Here is a 26,104-nt window from a genome sequence, read left to right as displayed (position 1 = left end):
TACGTGCTAAGAATATGGGACCAAATACATAGTTTTTTACTACTTTAATACACATAAGTGAATTTGTCCTAATACTTTTGGTACCCTAAAATGGGGGGACTATGTACAAATTGTGCTGTATCTCTTAACGGTTTATCCGATATGGATGGAAATACCCTCAAATTAAAGCTAACGGTCTGCACTTTAACCTCGTTGTCATTGTATCATTTCAAATCCAAAAGTTATGGAGTACAGCGCCATTAAAAATATATATATATCACTTTCCCTATACTTTTGAACTCACTGTACTGTATGTGTAACTGATGTGAAATGGCTGGCTAGTTAGCGGGGTGCGCACTAATAGCGTTTCAATCGGTGACGTCACTCGCTATGAGACCTTGTTGTAGTTGTTCCCCTTGCTCTGCAACTGCTGTGGCTTTTGTGGAGCGATGGGTAAGGATGCTTCAAGGGTGGCTGTTGTCGATGTGTGCAGAAGGTCCCTGGTTCGAGCCCAGGTAGGGGCGAGGAGAAGGACGGAAGCTATACTGTTACATATGTTCAAACTTGTGAAGCTCACTGTATGTTCAAACACACTGACACACTATTACCCACTCTGCCTGTCTTTAATAACACCATGTAGCTCACGATAAATTAAGACTAGTAAATACATAAACCTGGAGAAAACACAACTGCAATTAATACACTATTTGTTTTATATTAAAATAATTTTGAAATAAGTTTAAACTTAAGAAACTTAAACCTGCATGCTAAAGTGCATGTCAGAAACTCAATCAAAAACACTAAATCATGTTTGAAACTGTTGCTGACATAGTACCAAAACACAATAACATATTTATCTGCCAAGGTTACAAGATAAGATCATTGAAGATAATGATATGACAAGACAAATCTGACTGAACGGCAAAGTGAGAGAGAGAGATGTGATGGTCAAGTGTTAAGTTCACGGTACTCATTACAGTCAATATAAACAGATGTAGGATCTTAATTTGAGCCAGTTTGTTACAACAGGAAAATAATCCTCCAGCAACAGTAAATGTGAATTATTATGTGGATTATAATTAATGGACATTTTTGTAGGGATTGCTACATTTTCATTAGAGCAAATCACGTCTGATATTTTAAAGTGGATACATTGTTTATAGCTTTGCATTTCCTGCTGTGCAAGAAAATTCTTAGCAACAAAATGGTGGTCAAATTAAGATCCTGCATCTGTATAGATCAAAGTTTCATCCAGACTCTGACTTTATTGGCCTGTTTACAATAGCAGATAAACACATATCCAACTCCTCCAGATTAAACATGGGCTCTTTCAATGCGCCATGGAGGATCACCACTTTCATTGCAATTCTGGTTGTGTTCAAGGTAGGGCACACATCCTATGTTATTAAAAGGAATTGACTTCATTATAATAATTGTACATTTGATAAATTATATGTTGTGAGTCAAGCAGTGTCTCTTTTTGTTGTAGGTGCAAGCTGTTCCGACACGTTATGGTAAGTTCTAGATCGTCTCATGCATAAGGGTGTATGTGTGATAACGCTCTGTGTTCTTACAGAATGGTTTCTCTGTTGAATGAATAGGTGGTGATGCAGATGCAGGTGAATTGCGAGAGGATATACTTGATATCAATTCAGGTAATTATCTCTACACTCTCTCAGTTAAACTGTAACATTACTGAAGTTATATAATAATATGTGCAATAATCTCACAAATCTGGCAATATGTTTTTTACTGAGAGTGATAGATTTGTATATTTCCTGATATTTCAGAAGCAGATCTAAACCTCTTTGAGGGAGACATTGCAGGTGATGTAAGTACACTTCTCTTCATAGCCTTGTTCTATGTAATAGTTGACTAAACATAAATCAGTTAGCCTAATATATTTAATTTATGGATTTTGCAGCCAAGGCGAAATGCAATCCTGGATGAAACGAGAAGATGGAAGTTTCCCATTCCTTACATCTTGACAGATTCTTTGGGTATGTAGGCTCTACCAACCATGTCTCAATGCAGAGTGAAATACAGTCATTGACAACATTCTAAAAACCAGTTCATATTCACTCCCTCAGAGTTGAATGCAAAAGGTGTTATTCACCAGGCATTCGAAGCATACCGCCTGAAATCCTGTGTGGACTTCAAGCCCTATGAGGGAGAAAGCACATACATCTCCTTCACAAAGCTGAGTGGGTGAGTTCAGCCAAATTCACTGTAATGTCATGAGCTCTTGGTTAACTTTATGTACCGTCTGTCCCTCCAAAGCATAAACGACAAGGTTTTATGGAGAGCACAGATTAGAAAATGCTTATCTAAGGAAATGACATTCTATGCGTCTACAGATTCCAAACCTGTAATAAACGGTGACCCCTCTTTTAGTGTAAAGTCGAGGAATGTGCTAAAGCATTTTGTTGAGTACTGTCCTTCATGTCACCATTGTTATGATGAGGTACATATTCTGTGTGGACCACAGTGCAGTAATGTTATGGTGAAATATGAAGTAAGATGTACGATCAGTAAATCAGTACGATTGTTCCTATTTTTCCTTTAGCACATTTTTCTTACTTACTTTTTTAAAACTCTTCATTGTTGGTTAAGGGCTTCTTGGTTAAGAGGATCCTTTATGGATCATTTAGCGATTTGATTTAGAATTTTAGGACCCCTTCGGCTCAAAAAATATATATATAAAAAAATGATTGATAAAATATTACATTAGGCTTTTACTACTATAGCCCATAGAAACACATTGAAAAACACATTCATAAATGTTTTTTAAGTGTCTGTCATATATCTAGGAGCTCAGAAATATTGCGCTTTTTTAATATACATATTTAACCCCTTTTTGGGGGTAGGCAGAAAACTACCTTCATACTTCCATTCATTTTTTGAAACTAGTACCGGTTACCTTCAAACAAGTCACATGACACCATCGTTTTCGTGAGAATCTCCCCTTTCCACAGTGGGGTCACATTAGTTTGTAGCCGTAATGGTTTGGACACTAACAAACAGAAGTTGACACATCAACGGTACCAACTTCAGATGAGTACCCTGACACTTGTGGGGGTGATAATAGGTATATAATAGGCAAAATAGTTCAGACGCCACAGGCGTTTTCATGGGAAGACCGATTTTTTGGAATGTCTCATGGTGTGACAAACACCTTTCACCGCGACATCTGCGGAGGTGGATTGAGAAACATCCAATGCAAAAAAAACGGATATCTCTAGCTTAAATTGACAGATTTTGATGGGGATTGTGTCAATCGACACTTAGGGATAATTAAGGTCTATTAAGTAAGCATTTCTCGGTATGTGACGAATAACATTTGATTTAATTTGATTTGATTTTGTGTTTACTCTTGTGTCATAATGCGTAATCCTGTCTGTGACGGCCACAGATGCTGGTCATTTGTAGGAGATGATAAGGTAGGACAGAACCTCTCCATAGGGGCGCGCTGTGACACCAAGGCCATCGTGGAGCACGAGCTCCTCCACGCTCTGGGCTTCTACCATGAGCAGTCACGCTCTGACAGAGACGACTATGTCAAGATCTGGTGGGACCAAATCACAGAAGGTGGGTGTGATGGAATTAACCACAGACGGTGGCAGATACAAGTATCAGTTGTGTATCAAATCAAAGTGTATTGGTGGTGTACACAGATTTGTAGATGTTATCGCAGGTAGAGCAAAATGCTTGTGTTTTCAGCTCCAACAGCGCAGTAATACTTAGAAATAAGAAAAAAACACAATCCACACAAAAGAATAAGAGCAAATCTTACTTGGAAAAGTGATTTACAAGCATCTAACAATTTTGAATAACACATTCTGTAACCTGCATATCTACAGGAAAGGAGCACAACTTTAAAAAGTATGAGGACGACTTCATCACAGACCTGAACACGCCATATGACTATGAGTCCGTCATGCATTACAGGCCATTGTCTTTCAACAAGAACGCCACCGTCCCTACCATCACCACAGCCATCCCAGCGTTCAATGAGATCATCGGACAGCGTCTGGACTTCAGCGCAGTAGACCTGCTCAGGCTGAACCGCCTGTACGACTGCAGTAAGTGACCCAGATGGAATGACCTATATGATCAAACTGCAAGAGCTATCAACTTTGTTAAGTAGCATCAAATAAAGTATAAGGAAATTATGATGAACAACCACAGCCTTAGACATTGCCATTCTGATATAGATTTGAGGATGGTGATTATGAATAACAGCTAACAGAGTTTCTGTTGTTGCAGCCAATACACACACTCTCCTGGACCAGTGTTCCTTTGAGCTGATCAACATCTGTGGTATGATCCAGGGTGAGACTGACGAGGCAGACTGGGTCCAGACCCTGAGCAGCGCTGAGGAGCCAGACCACACACTGGCAGGCCACTGCAGAGGTTCCTACAGTACTACCTACACACATGGACAAAATCTTTCACATTCTTCATCCTGTCGTGACTTTACTTTCATTCATCTGATGACTGTTATTCATCTAATGAACTGACTATGTTTAATTGTTTCCTGATTAAATGAATAATGTTACAATTAACTTATAAGAAATTTGGGGCACCGCGAGAGCGGTTGTTTATAGAGTTACCATCTTCCGAATTAAACTCTAAAAGGTCTTTACTTATCACATCTATAAAACAGTCAATGTATTAATCAACCCCTCGTATCATATTATCATTCTGAACAGTCGTAACCTCCTGCATCTGCAAAAACCTCAGCCTTACTTATGATTCAGTACTACACAAATTGGATTAATTAATTATTTACTAGCTAACTAAATGATAACACAGGATAAACATATACGCCTAATACATTAGAAACAGGTCCCTAGCGGACTGTCACAATATTGCAGCTTGTTACAAAGGAGATGGAGAGGGCGAGAGAGAGGGGCAGAGACATAACACGTTGGTACATTTAGAAACTACTCTCACAGTAATCATATACTTTGCACACGAACCGCCGTCCATTTGGAGTAAGAAATCATGAATGTATTCACGTGTAAATGCCTTGGTTCGCCGGGTATCTCGGTTGGAACCAAGCCTTCTTGGAAGGGGTTTTGTTTGGGCCTTTCCGCAGCACGCTTGTAATGCTCCAAAAGGGTCCCCACCCGTCTCTTCTATTGTTGTCCTCTGCCGTTCTCCAGTATCCATTGACTTGTCGTATAGTCCTGAACAGAACTACAGAGTTTATTCTACTTTCCATTCGCTCCTGAACCTTTCTCTTTGAATATAGGCTAGCCAGCAGTGTCGGTGGTTCCCATTGGGGGATGAGATTAAGAAGAGTAGTAGTATGGTCCCACTTAAGTTCACTTTTCTAGATACTTTACTTAGGACAACTAATCAGCTGTACCAGTGATTGTCTAGGAGGTGACTATCGTCTCTACCACGTGTTGCGATTTCAGAGTTCGAACCATTTGAGACACCTTTCGGTTCTCATATGTTAATTTGTAAGCCCTCATTTTATACAGTTCATTCAAAATGGAGTTGTTCGAGTGGCTGACACACTCTCTGACCTCCCTCAAGGGGCGGTGACTACTCACTTGTACAACGTTATAGAAACAGTTTCCTCTTATATTTTCTAACATCACATCGTTCTCTTAACAAAAACACTTTCATCATTGTTCATATTTCATGCACAACGTATTGGATGGAGATTTCGCACATGTAGTGGGTATACTTTCCAAGTTACAGTATTTCCTTTATAACATTTTTAATGACATCACAAAATAACCAACAATATGACCATTCCCACGTTCTCTGTTAGGAATATTGTTCCAGTATTCGCTTTTGAATGAGTTAAAGTTTCAGCGGGAAAAGTCTCTGGAGATAAAGCACATTCCTTTGTGAATTTGGAGAGGGAGACACTGGATCTCCTCTCCTTTAATTTACAGCAGGGCGTGAGGTGTCAACCCCCCCACACCAATTCCCTCCTCCCCCTATACATTTGGATCCTCACAGGACAGTCATGACAATCCTTCCACTTGATGTTAGCAATCATATATGGTTGGTTAAGTATTTGTACTGTATCTATGACCCTCTCTGTAGATGCAGGCTATTTCATGAGGTTTGACACATCTAAAGCGACAGTGGGGAAAAGCGCTCTTCTAGAGTCACGCATCCTCTACCCTAAGAGGAAGGAGCAGTGTCTGCAGTTCTTCTACAAGATGGTTGGGCCTGCTGGGGACAGGCTGTTTGTGTGGGTCAGAACAGACGATGGGACAGGAAATGTCTGCAGTGTCAAGAAGGTCCATACCATCACAGGTACTGTATTCAGGATAACCCCACTTTCAACGAAATACATAAATATGTTACACATATGGTTTGTAGAGTTTTGATAGTGTCTGTGTTGCATGTTACTCCAGGAGTATAGGAAGGTGATCAGGAAGCTGATCAGATGTCTTATTTCCTCAGGTGATGGAGATGACTCCTGGAATGTAGCCCACGTGACCTTGAAGGTCAAAGAGAGGTTCCGCTACTTCTTCCAGGGTATGGTAGGGTCCAACAGCAATGCAGAGGGGGCCATCTTGATCGATGATATCACATTAACAGAAACCACCTGCCCCAGCGGCGTTTGGAGAATTCAGAACTTCACTGGCCTGCTCGCCATAACTCCAGCCGGAGGGCGCATCAGGAGCAAGCCGTTCTATAGCGCTGAGGGTTATGCTTACGGGATCAGCCTCTACCCCAAGGGAAGAGATGGCACATATCCTGACTATGTGGGTGTGACCTTCCATCTATGCAGCGGGGAGAACGACGGTGTGATGGAGTGGCCAGTGATCAACAGGCAGGCCACCGTCACTGCCATGGACCAGGACCCTGACGCTAAGCTGAGGATGTCTGCCACCAGAAGCTTCACCACCGGTCAGTTAATGTAATCATGTGCTTATGAGTCCCTTACGTAAAATATGTCTTGCATCGCATACAAACAGGCACAGTATTGTTCAGTATTTACTGATTCGCTGTGAAAATGTATACGCTTGTCTGACCTTAGTCCACCATAAAATATAATATCAAATGTATACACCAGGCAATCTTTTGATACATGTAAAATAATTGGCTTTGTAACATGTTAATACCTTAAACTGTTTTTTCCCCAGATACTACTAACCCATATTGGGTCAAGCCCACCAGCACCAGTGGGGCGGAGTGGGACGCGAGCTCCAACTGCTACAGAGGATCTGAGTATGGATGGACTACGTTCCTCTCTCATGACCAGCTGCACAGGAGAAGCTTTCTCAAGAACGATGATCTCATCATTGTTGCCGAATTTGACGGTGAGGGCCTGTACATCAAACTTGACAACATCAGTTTATTTGTTCCACATACAAAATAGCGAGAAATACAGTGCATTCGAAAAGCATTCAGACCCCCTTCACTTTTTCCACATTTTGTTACGTTACAGCCTTATTCTAAAATGGATTACATAAAACATTTTACTCATCCACCTACACACAATACCCCATAATGACGAAGCGAATGCAGGTTTTTAGACATTTTTGCAAATGTATGAAAAAAAACAGAAATACCTTAGTTATATAAGTATTCAGACACTTTACTATGAGACTTGAAATTGAGCTCAGGTGCATTGATCATCGATCATCGATCATTGATCATCCTTGAGATGTTTCTACAACTTGATTGGAGTCCACCTGTGGTAAATTCAATTAAATGAACATGATTTGGAAAGGCACACACCTGTCTATATAAGGTCCCACAGTTGAAAGTGCATGTCAGAGCAAAAACCAAGCCATGAGGTTGAAGGAATAGTCTGTAGAACTCTGAGACAGGATTATGTCGATGCACAGATCTGGGGAAGGGTACCAAAATATTACTGCATCATTGAAGGTCCCCAAGAACACAGTGGCCTCCATCATTCTTAAATGGAAGAAGTTTGGAACCACCAAGACTCTTCCTAGAGCTGGCCGCCCGGCCAAACTGAGAAATTGGCGGAGAAGGGCCTTGGTCAGGGAGGTGACCAAAAACCCATGGTCACTCTGACAGAGCTCTAGAGGTCCTCTGTGGTCATGAGAGAAACTTCCAGAAGGACAACCATCTCTGCAGCACTCCACCAATCAGGCTTTTATGGTAGTGTGGCAAGACGGAAGCCACTCCTCAGTAAAAGGCACATGAGAGCCCGCTTGGAGTTTGCCAAACGGCACCTAAAAGACTCTCAGACCATTAGAAGCATGAATGCCAAGCGTCATGTCTGGAGGAAACCTGGCACCATCATTACGGTGATGCATCGAGGTGGCAGCATCATGCTGTGGGGATGTTTTTCATCGGCAGGGACTGAGAGACTAGTCAGGATCGAGGGAAAGATGAACAGAGCAAAGTACAGAGAGATCCTTGATGAAAACTTGCTCCAGAGTGCTCAGGACCTCAGACTGGGGCAAAGGTTCACCTTCCAACAGGATAACGACCCTCAGCACACTGCCAAGACAACGCAGGAGTGGCTTTGGGACAAGTCTCTGAATGTTCTTGAGTGGCCCAGCCAGAGCCTGGACTTGAACCTGATCTAACATCTCTGGAGAGGCCTGAAAATAGCTGTGCAGCAACACTCCCCATTCAACCTGACAGAGCTTGAGAAGATCATCAGAGAAGAACGGGAGAAACTTCCTAAGTACAGGTGTGCCAAGCTTGTAGCGTCATACCCAAGAAGACTAAAGGCTGTATTCGCTTCAAAAAGTGCTTCAACAAAGTACTGAGTAAAGGGTCTGAATACTTATGTAAATGTGATATTCAGTGGTTTTGCTTTGTCATTATGTGGTACTGTGTGTAGATTAATGAGGGGGGAAAAAAACAATTTAATCCATTTTAGAATAAGGGTGTAACGTAACAAAATGTGGAAAAAGTCAATAGGTCTGAATACTTTCCGAATGCACTGTACACTGTATATTTATATATTGTGTATATTGTTATGTGATGATTTGAACAGTTTCTGACTGTTACTATTTAACCTAACCCACGTCACCCTAAAACTGTGCAAAGCAATCAATTGACAGGGTCACTTTACAGCAAGAGACAAAATAGAGTTGAATAATTTAGCAGTTGGATTCTTACACCACAAAACAACAAAAACAACAACATTCTCTCTCCTAACACTAAACAATTATTATTTGTGGATGTGTTCCAGATTTGACCCACCTGGTGAAGATGGAGGTCCCTGTCCAGCCAAAGAGTCCCAGTGGTGACCTCCCAGAGGAGGAGACCCCCAGACAGGAGAAGGAGATGGCTGACATTCCCAAACACAGACAGGCACGGGCCGTCCCTAGTGACCCGTGTAGCCCCGACCCCTGCCTCAACGGGGGAGTGTGTGTGGTTGAGAAACATGGGAAAGCCACGTGCAGGTGTGTTTATAAGTATGACCTGCACAACCCCATTTCAACACCTAGGGCTCAATTCAATCTGTATTTTGGAAATTCCGTGCTGCAGCGTGATTGAAATTTAAAGACAATGTTCCCATGTTTGCAGAGACTACATTCACGGTAAACGCTGCATATGTCGGCTCAATCTGAAATTATCTTTACATATTAATTGCGCTATAGTGCTGAATTGATACTGTAGTTACTGTGTGACAAACCATACACTAATTTACTTTTCTGTTTTTTCATACACACATTTCCATTCGAAAATCTGCCAGATCTTTGTCTGTGTTGACTGATTTTGTAATTGTGAAGTTTGACATGGGCACATCACATCTGGGTCACTACTTGCAATTTACAGTACATTATCATTTTGATATGCTCCCTGCATTTTTACTAGAGTTTTTGCTTCCATGAAAGCACAGTACAATATGGTATAGGAGACAAGGAGTGAGTATGTGTATTCACTGTTATCACTGACTCATAATGGCTGTTATTCTCACTAAGGTGTGCCACTGGCCAGGCCACATACTATGCTGGTGAGACGTGTGAGAAGCAACATATCGATGGCCGCATTCTGGGCGTTCTGATTGGTGGAGCGGCAGGGACGATCGTTCTGACTCTGGCCATCTTCTCAGTCATCCGGAGAGTTCACTGAGTCACCATACTGCGTCACAGCTATACTTATGTACCACCTCAATCCCAATGCCTCTCTAAGAAACAGTGATAATAGATTGCCACGCGTATTGTATATTTGATATCGTTAGTTTGAATCAATAAGAACTCCTTGACCATGGCTGGTATTCAATCAATTAATTGCAGAGTGACTTTTCATAGACCAGTTCACTCTCCACTGTATGTGAAATTATTTATTAAATTACTTATGTTTATGTTAGGTGTGGACGCTTGTAATTGTCTATAACATGAAAAAAATATATATTGTGGCAAGTTGCTCAGTAATTGTTTATTTAACTAGGCAAGTCAGTTCAGAACAAATTCTTATTTACATTGACGGCCTACCCCGGGCCAATTGTGCACCGCCCTATTGGACTCCCAATCACGGCCGGATGTGATACAGTCTGGAATTGAACCAGGGATAGTAGTGACACCTCTTGCACTGAGATGCAGTGCCTTAGACCACTGCGCCACTCGGGAGCCTGAATGAAGTAATAAAATAATTGCTTCTGTGAGATTTATGTTTCTTTATTTTATTGATTATTAGATGATTGCAAGAGCACACACACACACATACAGCTAACAATGTAAAAAATAAACATTAACATAGGGCTAGATTTAATTCAGACTGCGGAAGATCCATGTTACAGCGTAATTGACATTTAAAGGCAATTTCCGATTGGACTGACATTACTGTGAATGCAGTCCCTGAGAAATGTGGGAACATTGCCTTTAAATGTCAATCACACTCTGGATTGAATCTAGGCCATAGACTAATGGAGATACTACCCTTCCCTAATAAAGCTAGTTAATCTAGGGGCTCTATTCATTCTGTAGCACTGAAGATCTGCTTTATCGTGCAATTGACAATTAAGGCAGCGTTCCCATGGAACAATTGACAATTAGGCAGTGTTCCCATGGTTGCAGAGACTGCATGTCAGCTCAATCAGATATTACCTTAACATTTTTATGTGGATCTTCCACAATACTTTGTCGAAATGGATTGAATCCAGCCCTAGGTTTCTCATTCTATTACATAAATGCATTTGCTGTAGAGCCACAAATGATACTCCTATATTCCTAACAATAAATTGGTGGCAGCGGGTTCAGATTAAAAAAACAATTAGGCCGGGATTCAATCAAAGGCACGTTGTCTACAAGTGCATAGCACTTGAAGGGATTTTCAAGGTAATTTCTGCTTGAGCCAATATCTGCAGTGTTTACCATGAATGCAATCTTTGCAAATGTTGGGGAAATAGCCTTTAGAAGGCACTTTGTCAGTATGCAATGTGTTTGTCTACAACATGCCTCTGATTGAATCCTGGCCTTCCTTTATTACAATAACTTTGATTGACACATACCATCGACAGTCATAAATAATGCAAGTACAGGAAAACGTAATAAATTAAATCATTAGTTATATTTAACCAAATGCCATTGACCAACACAACAGTAATATTATGACATCTCTTCTGACATGATAGTATGCTACTGTACTGTTTGTAGAAAATAAGTTTACAGGAAATCACAAAGATGTGTTTAGCAGTTGATTCATGTCTACGAGTTCAGATATTAATATGAAACTTGATAGGTAATTGACATAATATAATGAAATCATGAAAAGACCTGTCTAAACACCACCTAAACCACAGCCATCCCTGTCTTTGAGGAACCAACCAGGTGGATGTTTCTGTATGGGTGAGTGTAGTGGCAGACATATGGGTTGGTCCTGATCCAGTATATAGCTTGATCCAGTATATAGCTAGTTTTCTGAGGCAGAAAACATATGATGAGTACAGTGTCTTTCAATCCCCAATCGTGCAGACCCTTAAAGTGTGCAGGCTTTTGTTACAGCCCAGTACTAGCATGCCTGATTTAACTAATTAAGGGCTCGAGGAGTTAAGAGTTAGGTGTTAATTGAATTATTGAAATGACACGTGTTTAGCAGCAGACATGCTTGTCTTGTATCAAGACTGTACAAACCTTGATGTTCATCAATTATTTGAAGTGGACTTTGTCAGGTTTTTTATACTCTCACTTTTCCCTTTGGTAGTAGGTGCCTGGTGAGAGAGGTGGGAAGATTTATATCTGTGCTTTCTGTAACAGATGACATTATGTTGCTTTTCTGTGTAGTAACACTGTAATTACACTGGCATTACAATATTGATACATAGTGCTTTATTTTGCTTTGCTTTCTAATTACAAAGGAATTTAGTTATTAAACCGTCTTTATAAACTGGGTGGTTCGAGCCCTGAATGCTGATTGGCTGACAGCTGTGGTATATCAGACTGTATACCACGGGTATGACAAAACATTTCTTTTTACTGCTCGAATTAAGTTGGTAAACAGTTTATAATAACAGTAAGGCACCCCGGGGGTTTGTGATATATGGCCAATATACCACGGCTAAGGGCAGTGTCCAGGCATTCCGCGTTGCGCCTTGCCTAAGAACAGCCCTTAGCCATGGTATATTGGCCATATACCACACCTCCTCGGGCCTTATTGCTTAAGTATTCCATTTGTGTAAAACCCTTCACTTCCATTACTATGTCATTACAAGACAATTACCATAGTACTATGGAAGTACAATGTTGTAACTAGCGTAATCATAGCATTCCTACACAGGTATAAGAGCAACTTGAAGAAAGATTTAACCACATTTCACTGCTCTTTAAATGTTTTCATTTTTTTAAATGTATCCGTGGTTTTACCAGGTAAGTTGACTGAGAACACGTTCTCATTTACAGCAACGACCTGGGGAATAGTTACAGGGGAGAGGAGGGGGATGAATGAGCCGATTGTAAACTGGGGATTATTCGGTGACCGTGATGGTTTGGACACCGGGGTTAACACCCCTACTCCTACGATAAGTGCCATGGGATCTTTAATGACCTCAGAGAGTCAGGACACCCGTTTAACGTTCCATCCGAAAGACGGCACCCTACACAGGGCAGTGTCCCCAATCACTGCCCTGGGGCATTGGGATATTTTTTATACCAGAGGAAAGAGTGCCTCCTACTGGTCCTCCAACACCATTTGAAAGGAAAGACAACAAAAGCAGGAAAAAAAGAGCAGAACTCACCCCAGCCAAGAAAAGTTTCAACACCTCATCTCTCACCTGGTATTAACATGACAAAGAAGGAGTAGTAGTAAGGGTACATAATATCTATACAGTTAGTGTACATTATTCACTATTGTAACACTATTAAATTATATAAGATCTTTAAGGATGGACAAATACCCTTTTCTCTGCAAAACATCCAGTCAACAAAATGAAGAGGCCCTGAAAAACACCACACAATGAATACAATGGTACAAATTAATTACAGCTAATTTCACTCAATAGTTTCAGACAGGAATATCTGTAATGGAAAATGGATGAAAAAGTACCTGAAAGGAGTTTATGATGGTGAAAGCATAATGCATCAGAACACCCATTGGTGCTTTGATATCAATGAGGTACACACAGAATCCCAAAACCCATGTTACCCCAAAGACTGGTGTTAAAAAGACCATCACTTTCATGATGCTTTTGGCTGCCTCTTTCTCATCGGCTTTACTCCCATCAGAGACAGTGGACTTTAGGAGTGTCATGATGACAACACCCATGGAGAAGAGATTCATCAAAACAATTGTCCAGACAGGCAGAATAAATGCGTGAATGGACCCCTTCAGAAGTCCCTCGTAAGTGAGCCAGCAGGTTTCCGTGTCGTGGTAGGGTTTCCCTGTGTATTTGTAGTACACATAGGTAGCTGACACTATCAGTGTGGGACAGATGTAGCCGAGGATGGGGGACAGGAGCAGATATACCCTCTTCCTCAGCGGGTGGAAGATGAAGATGAGCTGGTGTAGTAGCATGATGCTGAGGCATAGCATCCAGCAGAACATAGCCAGGAAGAAGAACTGCCTGGTCACGGTCAGAATGAGGCACCAGGTAGAAGTTTTGATGCTGGAGATGCAGGCGGCCAGGAAACTGCAGTCGGCCAGTAACAGGCACAGAGAGATGTTGACCAGCGCCGTGTGGCGGAAGTGCGAGAGGTTGGACTTGACGACGGCCGACCACACCAGCGCCTCAATGATGAGGAAGATGAGGAGGGAGCAGATGGACACGCCGAGGCCCACGTAGGTGATCTCATCCAGAAAGAGCAGGGTCACCGGGAACTTTGACATCAGCACTGAAAAGGAGGTCAGGTGGGTGCACTCGCAATAGCTTCTATTGTTGACGCTTTTCTTCCACTTGCAGCCTTCTTCAGACCATTCGTTCAATGTCGTGTTCCAGAACACACAGAGGATGTTGGAGTCTTGAGCCATCGACTGGTTGATGGGAAAGTCCAATTTGATGTCTATTATGGAGTCATTGCTGTTTTGCAGTGTGGCTGACACCACAATGCTAGGGAACTTATAGCCTGAGAATTTTGAATTGTTTAATTTGTCAGCTAGATTTTTTACTCCCACAATTTTCACTATTCCCGAGGACAGGGCCAATATGACCTCTACGTCAAACACAATGTCATTGCAAGATGTGCTGTTTTGAACATTGCAGAGTTTGAGTTGTATATTTGGGGTGTCATTTCCGTCACTGGTATTCATTTTGATGTTATTCACTAGACCCTCGATAGACGTGAGGTATTTTGAGGACATGTCGTATTCAAGGGTTTTGTTGACTGCCTTCCAAGAGTTATTCAACATGTTGCTTGCTGCATCAAGAAATGCCTGAAAAATAAATATAAATGTATGTTTCTGTATGAAATATATTGTACACGATTGTATAACTGTTGTTTGTGGTATGGCTCACATCTAAAATGGAGTTATCCAGGGTGATGGTTTCTGATGCTCTCGACATGATGTCCAGAACATTGATGGATGCACTCAGATCAGCAACTGAGTCAGCAACCATGCTATTCTTCAAATCAGAAAAGATTTGAATAGCAACCTGCAGAGTGGCCCCAAGTCCCTCTTTAAAATCCTGTGATGTAAAAAACAAACATGGAATAGTAACTTTGTTTCCCATACCAACACATTCTACAGGCCCAGAGTATTTCAACGCAAGTCACACATCATTCCAGTGGCTGGATGTGTAGTTGAAGAATGTGAGATATCATATGACCAACCCGTGAGTAGTGTTGTCATATTACTAAATGGCAGGAATGCACTTTTACAGAAAATGTAGGCATTCACCAAAACATTACCAATGTTCCATATCAACTTTACAGTATAAGAGTTGTGTGAGTGCAGAATGTGAAAGGCCATACTCACTGCTGCTGCATTGACAACTTTGTTTAGCTGCTCATTGACACAGTTATCCAGCACTTGCATCCATTCAGGCCCCTTGCATGTCCGCTCTTTGTACCCCACTCTATTCACCTCACATTTTCGGATGGTAACAGTTACACCTTTTGGAGTTTTTGGCCAAACATTATTTTCTTCAGGACAAGCCTGGTTCTTGTCCTGAGCTGAATATAAACAGCAGTAAAGAGTATTAATAGGAATTAAGCCTCCACTTCATTGTGTGAACTTAATTCATCTTCTTCATCCCTTCTGGATGTAAGGGGACTTTAACAAATCACTTAAGAAACACATTTGAAGGATAGTAATTAACTGGTGTGGCTTTTCTTTTGTTCATCTTTTTTTTATGGACTCATACAATCTGAACATACCATATATCACTGGGATAGTTATGCTTGCAATCTTGTTCTCATCCATCTGGTTTTTAAAGTTGACGGTGACAACATGGGGTGAGCTTGATGGACTGCAATTTATATATATCTCTGTGGTGTAGGCTATCCCCGCTGGTGGTACTAGAATAGAATGGTGTCACACTTTATTTGGATAGTGAAGATGTTCCATCTGTAGATGCTCTACAGATGGTCAAACTATCCACAAACTATCTGTTGATAAGCAACTGCTTATTTTTATTGAGTTACTGCAACTTTAATCATTTTGAGCACAAAAACAAATAAGGTGATACATAGTTCAAGACACAAGACTAAGAGTTCCTGGTACCTGGTTGAGTTTGGAGATTTGTAGTTTGGAGATTATTTTGGTAAAACCAAGTGACCGTGTATTGCTCTGTGCTGTTATCGATGGTTGCGGTGACTGTCACATGAGGCGCTGCATCTTGGCAATCTACAGTCAGTGGGTCACTCGTCATGGTGATCTTATCTGGTAGCAGGGCTACCTTCAACTCTGCAGAGGCTGCGTGCACAATGGACCCTTTGGAAAATCCACACTTATAAATCCCTTCAGAAGCATTTAAAAGAGGGATAGAATAGTTAATCATCACTCAAAAAGTAATAAACATTATCATCAGTAGGCCTATTTCAACATCGAACAAAATGAGATGCTATATTTACAATGACTTCATAAACATGAAATAGAATCCTACACCCTCGACTTATATTGGCAAGCATCATAGGTCTCTCAGACTCACCTGCCCAGTTCCCTGACAACTTTAATATTTGGACTGTGGTATAATTGGATGGCGTTTCATTGGGGAATGAGACGGTTATGCTGCTTCCAGTGTTCAGATCAAATGTCTTATTTCCTTTTAACAGTTTCCAGTTCCAAGAGCCGTTTGCTTTCTCTTCAAATCTGCAGTTTAGCATCGGTGTTGAGGAGAATTTCACTGTGTCCATTGGATACTGAATGCTCACGAGTCCTGTGGAAAAGCAAAAACATACAGTATCAATGCAATAAATAATACAATACATCCTTACACGCTTTACATAATCATTTCCAACATAACATCATCTATTTCATACCATAATCCTTGCCACATTTCTCAGTATGAAACTGTCTCTGCACTTGTTTGTATGATTCGGCGAAGGTCATCATAGTATCGAAAGCTTAGCAAGTTAAACTCTGAAACTGCAACTGATTGGAGTGTGCAGAGACTCCCTTTAAAAAAATATATATATACTGTATATAATATTTTCTCGTGTGACTTATCTGAGCCTAATGCCTGGGTGTTTTTGGCAGATCTACTCATGGTCTTAATATCACTACGTGAAATGACTGTACTGTATTGGAAGGGGCAGGGCATTTACCTGATGTTTCAACAGCTATTTTGCCAACAGTAGGTTCCAGGTCAGCTATTATTTTTGCAAGTGTATCAGTCAGAAATATGACACTGAGATCCACTTTGAAATCAACAATTTGGCCAGCATCCCTTATGTGTCAGTATTGAGTTGCCAATGGGTGAAAGGGAGACAAAAACAGAAATTGATGTTGCACCTTTGGGGAGAAAAACAAGCACTCTGCCAAATATTAAGCAATGAGAAAATACATCTAATACATTTAGATTTCAGTACCTCGGTCCAGACACATTGAGGCACCCAAACCCATGTAATTGTTTAAAACCATCTGTAAGCTGAGAGAAAAAGGATGTTTTATCATCAATATTACATATACTGTGTGTTCAGGTGTCACTTTAACTCATTATACATGTTAATCATTTTTATCAAAACCAAAACTACTATTTCAGCGAATTTGAATTCCCAAAAATAAAAATGAAAATGTACCTGTTTTTTGATAGTATCAGTTTGAGTAATTGTTAATCTCACTTGGACTGTTCCATTTAAGCGAACTATGTCAACAAAAACAAACAATTATAATAGTGTAAAATATACAGTAACACTGCAACAATAACAATAACTACATTAATAATAGCAGTGGATGACAATTAGTAGAAACAACAGCAACAATGATACAATGAAGAAGGAATCATAACAATACTTTTTTTAATAGTATCAACTAGGGCTAGGCTACTGATCATATAGAAGAATGATAGTAGAAATAACAGTATCAGCAGCAGTACCTTTCACTTTGGGTATGCAGAGGGCTGGGTAGTGAGAAATATTTGCGTTACAATATGCGTCATTGCAACACTGGAAATTGCCACACACGTCGTTACTCCAGATGTACGCTGATGAACAGTTACACGTAGAAGCATTCCCGACAATTTGACATTCTACAAAGAAACACACATGATCATTCGGGCTATGGATGAAACACTGATAGAGAAGCATTTTAAACACATTTTTCTCTATGAAACCATATTTGGTAGAAATAGTGATACTGTACCTGCTGTTAGTTCAAGCAGTTCAATAGTCACTGTTGTATTAGGTGTTGCTATTTGCTTGATTGCTGATAGAGCACCAGAGACGTACATCGTAGCATTGCTTTCTATCATGAACTCAGCCATGTAGGTATCTAAAACAACCAGTGACATAAAGGAAACATTTTGGCAAATAGGCATGAGAGCCTGTTCGACTTCTGATTTAAATCATAAGAGAAGAGGGTCTTCAAGTGTGCATCTGCTTGTGTGAGTTACTTAGTAATTTCACATTTCCTCATGCATTCCCTTTATGGTTCTTTTCATAGAGAGTAAGCTGCTTGGTTTGTTATGTATTCAGACATACATGTATAAATAACTCACCCACTGCTAAGGCCTGTGTGAATGAAGAGAGAGACACATTATATTTCATCACTAAAGGAACATTATAAACTGGCTGATTTGAGCCCTGAATGCTGATTGGCTGACAGCGGTAGTATATCAGACCGTATACCACGGGTATGACAAAACATTTATTTTTACTACTCTAATTATGTTGGTAACCAGTTTATAATATCAATAAGGCACCTCAGGGGTTTGTGATATATGGCCAATATACCACGGCTAAGGGCTGTATCCGGGCACTCTGCATTGCGTTGTGCATAAGAACAGCCCTTAACCGTGGTATATTGGCCATATACCACACCCCCTCTGACCACTAGAATTAATCTGTGAGATAATATACATTAATTAAGTTACTTCCATTTCTCTATAACATGTTTTGTTTTTATCTGTGCTATACTTGATTTACTTGGCTAACATCCATGTCTCCTGTGTAAATTGTCTTATCGGCTCATTTCAAATACCATTACAATGTACTGCTTACCTGCTGGTAGTGGAATACCACACCAATGAAAAGTATTACAGCTCTGGCCCACATCGTTTGTCTGATGGAAGTAAAGAAGATGGACACTGCTTCAATAATTTGGACACATTACTTAATTACAATGTTTGGCTCTTCGAGTGAAACAAAAAGTGAAGACATAACATAAATTTTCTGATAGTCAATACCCATTGTTGTTATATTTGTCTCATTTGAGTCTGTGTCTATTTGTTGCTTTTATTATTCTATTCAGATGTTATTATCCATCTCTGGGAATGTATTTCCTTTTCTTTTTAATATTTCCCTGTGAGGTAGCTACTTAAATAATGAATACACGTCATAACCATTATTAACCTCTTATCTCATGTGCTCCTTTCCCTGAAGTACACAAAGTCATAATTTAACTAGACAAACTTTCCTTTGCATTACTTTGCATTTTCCCCGTAACACAAACACAGGAGACAGTGAGCTTGTCCTGCTGAACTGCTGATGGTGCACTGAATGATCCTTGTCAATCTCTCTGATCAATAAACAAAACCCAGAACAATGCACGTACTATGTACACTGTTCGGTATGTCCTTTCAACAATTTACATGCCAGAAGAGTCCCTTCAGAAAGTATTCAAACCCCTTGACTTTTTCCACATTTTGTTGTGTTACAGTCTGAATTCAAAATGGATTACATCTTTTTTTTCTCTCACCCATCTACACACAATACCCCATAATGACAAAGTGAAACATGTTTTTATAAAATTTTGCAAATGTATTGAAAATGACATTCAGAAATATCTAATTTACATATGTATTCACAACTCTGAGTCAATAAATGTCTTTCTGGATAAGTCTCTAAGAGTTTTGCACACCTGGATCATAAATTATTATTTAAAAAATTGCTTTGACAGACATTTTGAAGTCTTGCCATAGATTTTCAAGCCGATATAAGTCAAAACTGTAACTAGGCCACTCAGGAACATTCCATGTGGTCTTGGTAAGCAACTCAAGTGTAAATTTGGCCTTGTCTTTTTGCTTATTGTCCTGCTGAAAGGTGAATTTGTCTCCCAATGTCTGTTGGAAAGCAGATTGAATCAGGTTTTCGCTAGGATTTTGCATGTGATTAGCTTCATTCCGTTTATTTTTATCCCTAAAAAACTCCCTAGTCCTTGACGATCACAAGCATACCCATAACATAATGCAGCCACCACATTGCTTGAAAATATGAAGAGTGGTACTCAGTGAAGTGTTGTGTTGGATTTGCCCCAACATAACATTGTAACAATCGTCTGTGGTGGTAGAAGGATCGGACCAAAGCGCAGCGTGGTAAGTGTTCATGTCTTTTTAATAAACAAAACTGAACACTGGAACAAAACAATAAACGAAGTGAACAAACGAAACAGTACCGTGTGGCAACAAACACTGACACGGAAGACAAACACCCACAAACCAAAAGACAAAACAGGCTACCTAAATATGGTTCCCAATCAGAGACAATGACAAACACCTGCCTCTGATTGAGAACCATATCAGGCCAAACGACAAACCCATCATAGAAACACAAAACATAGATAACCCACCCAACTCACGCCCTGACCACACTAAAACAAAGAAAATACAAAAGAACTATGGTCAGAACGTGACAAACATGTTGTATTCAGGACATAAAGTAAATTTCTTTGCCACATTTTTTGCCGTTTTACTTTAATGCCTTATTGCAAACAGGACGCATGTTTTGGAATAGTTTTATTCTGTACAGGCTTCCTTCTTTTCACTCTATCATTTAGGTTAGTATTGTGGAGTAACTACAATGTTGTTGATCCATCCTCAGTTTTCTCCCTTCACAGCCATTAAACTCTGCAACGGTTTTAAAGTCACCCGTTGGCCTCATGGTGAAATGCCTGAATGGTTTCCTTTGTCTCCGGCAACTGAGTTAGGAAGGACGCCTGTATCTTTGTAGTGACCGGGTGTATTGATACACCATCCAAAGTGTAATAACTTAATAACTTCACCATGCTCAAAGAGATATTCAATGTCTGTTTTTTTTCTTTTTCTTTTACTCATCTACCAATAGGTGCCCTTATTTGCGAGGCATGTGGTAAACCTCCCTGGTCTTTGTGGTTGATTTTGTGTTTGAAATACAATGCTCGACTGAGGGACCTTGTAGATAATTTTATGTGTGGGGTACAGAGATGTGTTAAACACTATCTTTGCGCACAGAGTGAGTCCATGCAACTTATTATGTGACTTGTTAAGTAGTGATGGGTCGTTCGTGAACGAGTCGGCTCTATGAGCCGGCTCTTGTAGGTGAACGTTGGGAGCCGGCTCGCATATCAGAAGAGCCAAATCTATTTATAAAACTATTATAAAATTAAGATATGAATAATCAAAAGATTTGAATGAATAGAATTAACTAATTCAAAGAACGAAAAAATAAATCGAATAATATAGGCCTAAATGCTCAAGCGCACAGACATTCGTTCTGACTGTCTGCTCAGACTAACAGCCTCACCTGTTGTTCCTGTCAATCAAGCACGCAGTGTCAACCAATGAACCAAAGATACGTGAGGGAGTGCCGAGCCAACTCAATCACAGTCACACACTTAACAGCCGAGGAGAGAAAGGAAGGACAGCTGTGAAAACAACAGCTGGAAAATGAGTCGGAAGCACAGTAGCATTTGGATGCATTTTAATAATGTAGACAATGTTAGAGCACAGTGTAGAATTTGCCAAAACAAAATCTCATATAACGCTGGTTCTATGCACAACCTACAGCGGCATATGCGATCTGTGCACCCAACTGTGAAGCTAGCTGTAGCGGAGCTAGTGATAGTGGTGGAGCCAGCATCTCCACATGTGGTGATGTATCCACTCAGTCAAGTAGGCCTACTCCGCAACCCACAGCAACACAGTCTTCTATTGACCAGTTTATGCCAAAGTCTATGTCTGTAGCAAAACAAGGCCAAATTGATATTGCATTGGCTAAAATGACTGCCACCGATTTCCAGCCATTTTCGATCATGGAAATTATAGCAATAGTCTAAATCCAATGTACACAATTCCAAGCAGGAAAACCCTTTCAAAATCACTTATTCCACAACTGTACGAGAGTACACAGGAAAGAGTCCAAAAAGCTACTGCAGTTTGCCTTACCACTGACTGCTGGACATCAAAGGTAACCACTTTTTAGATGTCGGTTACATGTCACTTCATTGAAGATTTTTCGATGTCTAGCTGTCTTCTGGACTGCTTTGAGTTCAGCGACAGACATACCTTAGGGAACTTGACAGAGGAACTGTTGAGAGTGGCCATAGAATGGCAAGTAGATGGAAAAGTGGTATGTTGTGTTAGCAACAATACAGCTAACATAACCTAATCCATGAAATTGTTTAAATGGACCCATCACCCATGTCTTGCCCAGACAATCAACCTGATTGTAAGAGATGCTCTGAATGTGATGAAGCCCACTGTGGACAAAAGTGAAAGCAGCTGTGGAATATTTCCACAGGAGCACAGTAGGTGCTGAAAAACTAAAGTCTACACAACGCCAGATGGGGATGCCTGAGCTGAGGCCTAAACAAGACTGCACTACAAAGTGGAATTCAACATTTTAAAAGGTTGAAGCGGTTTCTTGAGTCAAAGGATGCCAGCCATCATCTCTACCCTGGCCATCGTCAATGCACCTGTTGATGCTCTGAACCAAGAGGAATGGGAGGTGGTGGAGCATGTGTGCAGAGTCCTGGAACCCTTTGAGCAGGTCACTGTGGAGATCAGTGGAGAGAGGTACAGTAAGCAGTTATTACTACATCATTATTTAATCCAGTAATTATATATGTATATGAGCAGTAGATGAGAATGTAGTATCAGTAGACAAAACATGAACCTGAACTAATAAGTTACTGTTCTCTCTTTTCAACTATGTGACAGCCTCAAAAATGATATTCCTGTGTAAGGGTCTGCAGCGAATCACAGCCAGTCGCCAGAGAGAAGCAAATGTAACCACAGGACATGTGACAGAGTTGATGGACACCCTATGTTCATCAATGGACAGAAAGTTCCACAGAATGGAATATAATCACGTGCTATCAGAAACCGCTGAACTTGACCCCAGGTTTAAGAAGTTAGCCTTCAGTGATGCGTTGAGCGATTGATGAGGCTCTTCAAAGAATAACCTCTGCAGCAGGGAGGGTCAGCCCCAGCAGTCAGCTGGCTCAGGCACCAGGGCAACAGGAAGAAGAGGGATCAGATGGAGCAGAAGCACCAGCAGTAGTGCCACAAACGTCTGCTGTTTGGATGTTGTTTGACGAGAGAGCAACTGAGGATGTAGCACGAAGGAATCCCTCAGCAGATGCCATAATGCCATAATGGAGGTCCGATCCTATTTGGAGGAGCCCCTCCAATCTGCAGATCCTCTGAGCTGGAGGAAGACCAAGGCCTCTGTCTACCCACGGCTTACTAAAGTCATGACAGGGAGACTCTGCATAGTGGCCACATCCGTTCCCTCTGAGAGGGTCTTCTCGAAAACGGGACAAATAATTACTGAGAGAAGAAACCGCATCAGCCCCTCGAAAGTGAGGCAGCTTTTTGGTGAGCTGAGCCGAACGAGCCGGCTCACTGAAAAGAGCCGGAATGCCTATCACTATGTTTTTTTAAAAAATTTTACTCATTAACTTATTTAGGCTTGCCATAACAAGCTTTGACCTTATGGAGTATTGTGTGTAGGCCAGTGACATAAAATCTCAATTTAATACTCAACAAAATGTGGAAAAAGTCAAGGGGTTTGAATACCTTCTGAAGGCAATGTCGGTATTGATAAAAACGATTCTAAAAATGTAACTGCAATAGAGCATGCTGGGAAATATAGTGATGGGTGTAGTTTTGATTCAACTCTGGTTATTGACACCTACACTGGGGGTAATTGTACTTCTTCACAGTGTTAATTTAACTGATATGAAAGGGACACATTTGTAGGCTTTCATATATTTCAAGAAACTTTTAGAATTCTGAAGAACCGTAGATGCCACGTCAAGCACTTCACACTTAACTCAAAGGTTCTTTATCGCGTAAGAGTTCTCCAAGGAACCTTAAGAGCTGAGGATGAACCATTAAAGAATGTTCATTTTTTCCAGTGTAGACCGCCATGGCACACATAAATGCATATGGTTATTAACTAAATATCCTCAACATTTTACTTGAGGTAATTTAACAGTGAAAAGGGTTGGCCTACACATTCAGCTGGATCTTACACGATCTTACATGATACTTAAACCTATGGGCTAGCACAATTACACAATAAAAACAAATTGTTCTATATAGTGCCAAATAAAGGTTATTTGGCTTGTAAGCATAGCAGAACCCTTGTATATAAAGAACCATGCTCATAAGGTTCTAAATGGAACTTGTATGGTGCTTTTTTCTTCTATATAGCACCAAAAAAGGGTTCCACGATGGTTACAACCCTTTTGGGGCTGTATAGATTGTTTTATTGTATGGTTCTTTATAGAACCTTCATGGAGGTTATAGGGGTTACAGAACCTTTATGGAGGTTCTCTATCTCAAAGGTTATTTTTAGAACTATAACGTTTTTTATTCTGGTTTAATAGCCATATTATATTGTTAAAACACCATATGTTTCATTATTGTGTTAATTGTGTTATTGTGTTTATTAACTAATTGAATCAGGTGTGTTAGCTCTGGAATGGCTGAGGAGAGAACTGAGAACTACTGACTTAGTCAAACATTCTCAATTGACACAAGTCTATACATTAGTTTTTCACAAGACACCATCACTGGACATATACTGTACAAAATGTAATAGCATAACACAACAGATCAGATAAACTGGAATGACAGTCTCACTCACGGTTGCACAAAAAGAGCCGTGAAAAACCACGCCTCAAATATTCTAATAAGCCACCCCTTCATTTTTTATAATCACTGAAAGAGGATAGAACCCTTTTTTGAATGGCAATGAACCATTGAGTCAGTATGGTTCCACATTCTTTGTTACTGCAGATATAGATATTACTGCACGGTCGGAACTAGAAGCACAAGCATTTCGCTACACTCGCATTTTGCTACACTCGCATTACCATCTGCTAACCATGTGTATGTGACCAATAAAATTTGATTTGATTTAGAACCATCACCCTTCCCAGAGAACCCGTGTGTACAAAACATCCTGGTGCGTTTAGAGGTTATCACAGCACAGAAAAAGTAATTATGCCACTTTTATAAAGTAATGTATGGCCTCTCAATATGACATTAATTTGAGCATTAATGAGATGGTACACCAGGTAGTGTGAATAGAACAGAATACTATGCAATAGCAGCCTGTATGAACAGGCAACGTTATTCCAGACACATCTTGTTTCTGTCTATAGAAGCTCACATTATTTAAAAAGAACTTGAGCAGAAATAAACTGGTGTCTCAATTGAAAGCACTTTTTAGGTCTTGGGTCTTGGAAATCTCCCTTAAAAGTCAACTATTTTTCAACATCAATACAACACAGCCATTTTGCTAGCCTAACTAATTATTGGTAACTAAATTTAGAAAAATGTCACAATATTCAAAAATTTTCACACACAAAATAAAATGTTCTGTTTAAAGTTATTTTCAAACTATGTACTGGCATACGTTTGAATAAGAATATACAGAGCAACCACCAAGTATTAAGCAGTATGAACCATTTGTAAATGCAGTCCTTCATAGAAATTCTGAAAGATAACATATTTTCAGGAAGAGGAGATACTGACCTTGACTTAAGAAATCTGCTCATAAACCTGGGTTTTACTTGTGAAACCAGTGATCAATAGGTGGGATGCAGTTTGTAATCCATGATCACCAGGAGGCCTTCAGGGTAGACTGAACGCTCACAGTGAAAAAAGCTTGAAAGCAGCACAGGAGATGCGTCAGATGACGATAAGAAGCTGCTTTGAAAAAGTGTTCCCTGCCATTTGCATGGCTGGTATCTCCCAATGCCATCTGGACTGGTCAACACGGGCCTTCAGGCCTTCAACTTTCCATCCACATTTGGCTAACAAATCCAGCTTTTTCTTTCAGAAGGTTACAGACTATATCAATAGGAAATTTTGCCTGGACATTACATGTAATTCCTATACATTTAAATATTATAC

The 26,104-nt window shown here is 40.3% G+C and overlaps 2 protein-coding genes across 2 annotated transcripts; one reads left to right on the top strand and one right to left on the bottom strand.

Moving 5' to 3' along the window:
• Window positions 1–462: 462 nt before the first annotated feature.
• Window positions 463–11,651, top strand: mep1a.2 (meprin A, alpha (PABA peptide hydrolase), tandem duplicate 2). Its single transcript, XM_071369238.1, has 15 exons — window positions 463–494; window positions 1,218–1,362; window positions 1,469–1,493; window positions 1,581–1,634; window positions 1,776–1,810; window positions 1,904–1,979; window positions 2,070–2,187; window positions 3,392–3,567; window positions 3,840–4,061; window positions 4,246–4,392; window positions 6,049–6,264; window positions 6,415–6,864; window positions 7,101–7,277; window positions 9,137–9,350; window positions 9,873–11,651. Exons 1-15 carry the CDS (start codon window positions 463–465, stop codon window positions 10,021–10,023), a joined length of 2,238 nt encoding a protein of 745 aa, XP_071225339.1. The 3' UTR covers window positions 10,024–11,651.
• Window positions 10,554–25,832, bottom strand: LOC139556391 (adhesion G-protein coupled receptor F2-like). The gene is made up of 18 exons (XM_071370300.1): window positions 25,724–25,832; window positions 18,981–19,041; window positions 18,479–18,491; window positions 18,124–18,252; window positions 17,858–18,010; window positions 17,562–17,626; window positions 17,352–17,410; window positions 17,088–17,209; window positions 16,472–16,699; window positions 16,045–16,281; window positions 15,699–15,839; window positions 15,298–15,494; window positions 14,837–15,007; window positions 13,432–14,754; window positions 13,283–13,324; window positions 13,124–13,159; window positions 12,024–12,100; window positions 10,554–11,810 (listed from the first exon to the last, which is right to left on the bottom strand). Exons 1-17 carry the CDS (start codon window positions 25,744–25,746, stop codon window positions 12,035–12,037), a joined length of 3,066 nt encoding a protein of 1,021 aa, XP_071226401.1. The 5' UTR covers window positions 25,747–25,832; the 3' UTR covers window positions 10,554–11,810; window positions 12,024–12,034.
• Between the last annotated feature and the right edge of the window lie 272 nt (window positions 25,833–26,104).

The sequence above is a fragment of the Salvelinus alpinus genome, chromosome 27 (genome assembly GCF_045679555.1).
Source record: "Salvelinus alpinus chromosome 27, SLU_Salpinus.1, whole genome shotgun sequence".
In the NCBI taxonomy this organism is placed as follows: domain Eukaryota; kingdom Metazoa; phylum Chordata; class Actinopteri; order Salmoniformes; family Salmonidae; genus Salvelinus; species Salvelinus alpinus.
This window is presented reverse-complemented; position numbering and strand designations above follow the sequence as displayed.

Coding starts and splice junctions, on each gene's coding strand:
- LOC139556391 (XM_071370300.1), bottom strand. CDS start 25,746: ATGAGCAGATTTCTTAAGTCAAG. Junction 15,495..15,698: donor AACTATCCCAGTGATATATG/GTATGTTCAGAT, acceptor GTTTATATTCAG/CTCAGGACAAGAACCAGGCT. Junction 15,008..15,297: donor AAGTTGTCAATGCAGCAGCA/GTGAGTATGGCC, acceptor TTTACATCACAG/GATTTTAAAGAGGGACTTGG.
- mep1a.2 (XM_071369238.1), top strand. CDS start 463: ATGTGTGCAGAAGGTCCCTGGTTCGAGCCCAG. Junction 1,980..2,069: donor CATCTTGACAGATTCTTTGG/GTATGTAGGCTC, acceptor TCACTCCCTCAG/AGTTGAATGCAAAAGGTGTT. Junction 3,568..3,839: donor GTGGGACCAAATCACAGAAG/GTGGGTGTGATG, acceptor GCATATCTACAG/GAAAGGAGCACAACTTTAAA.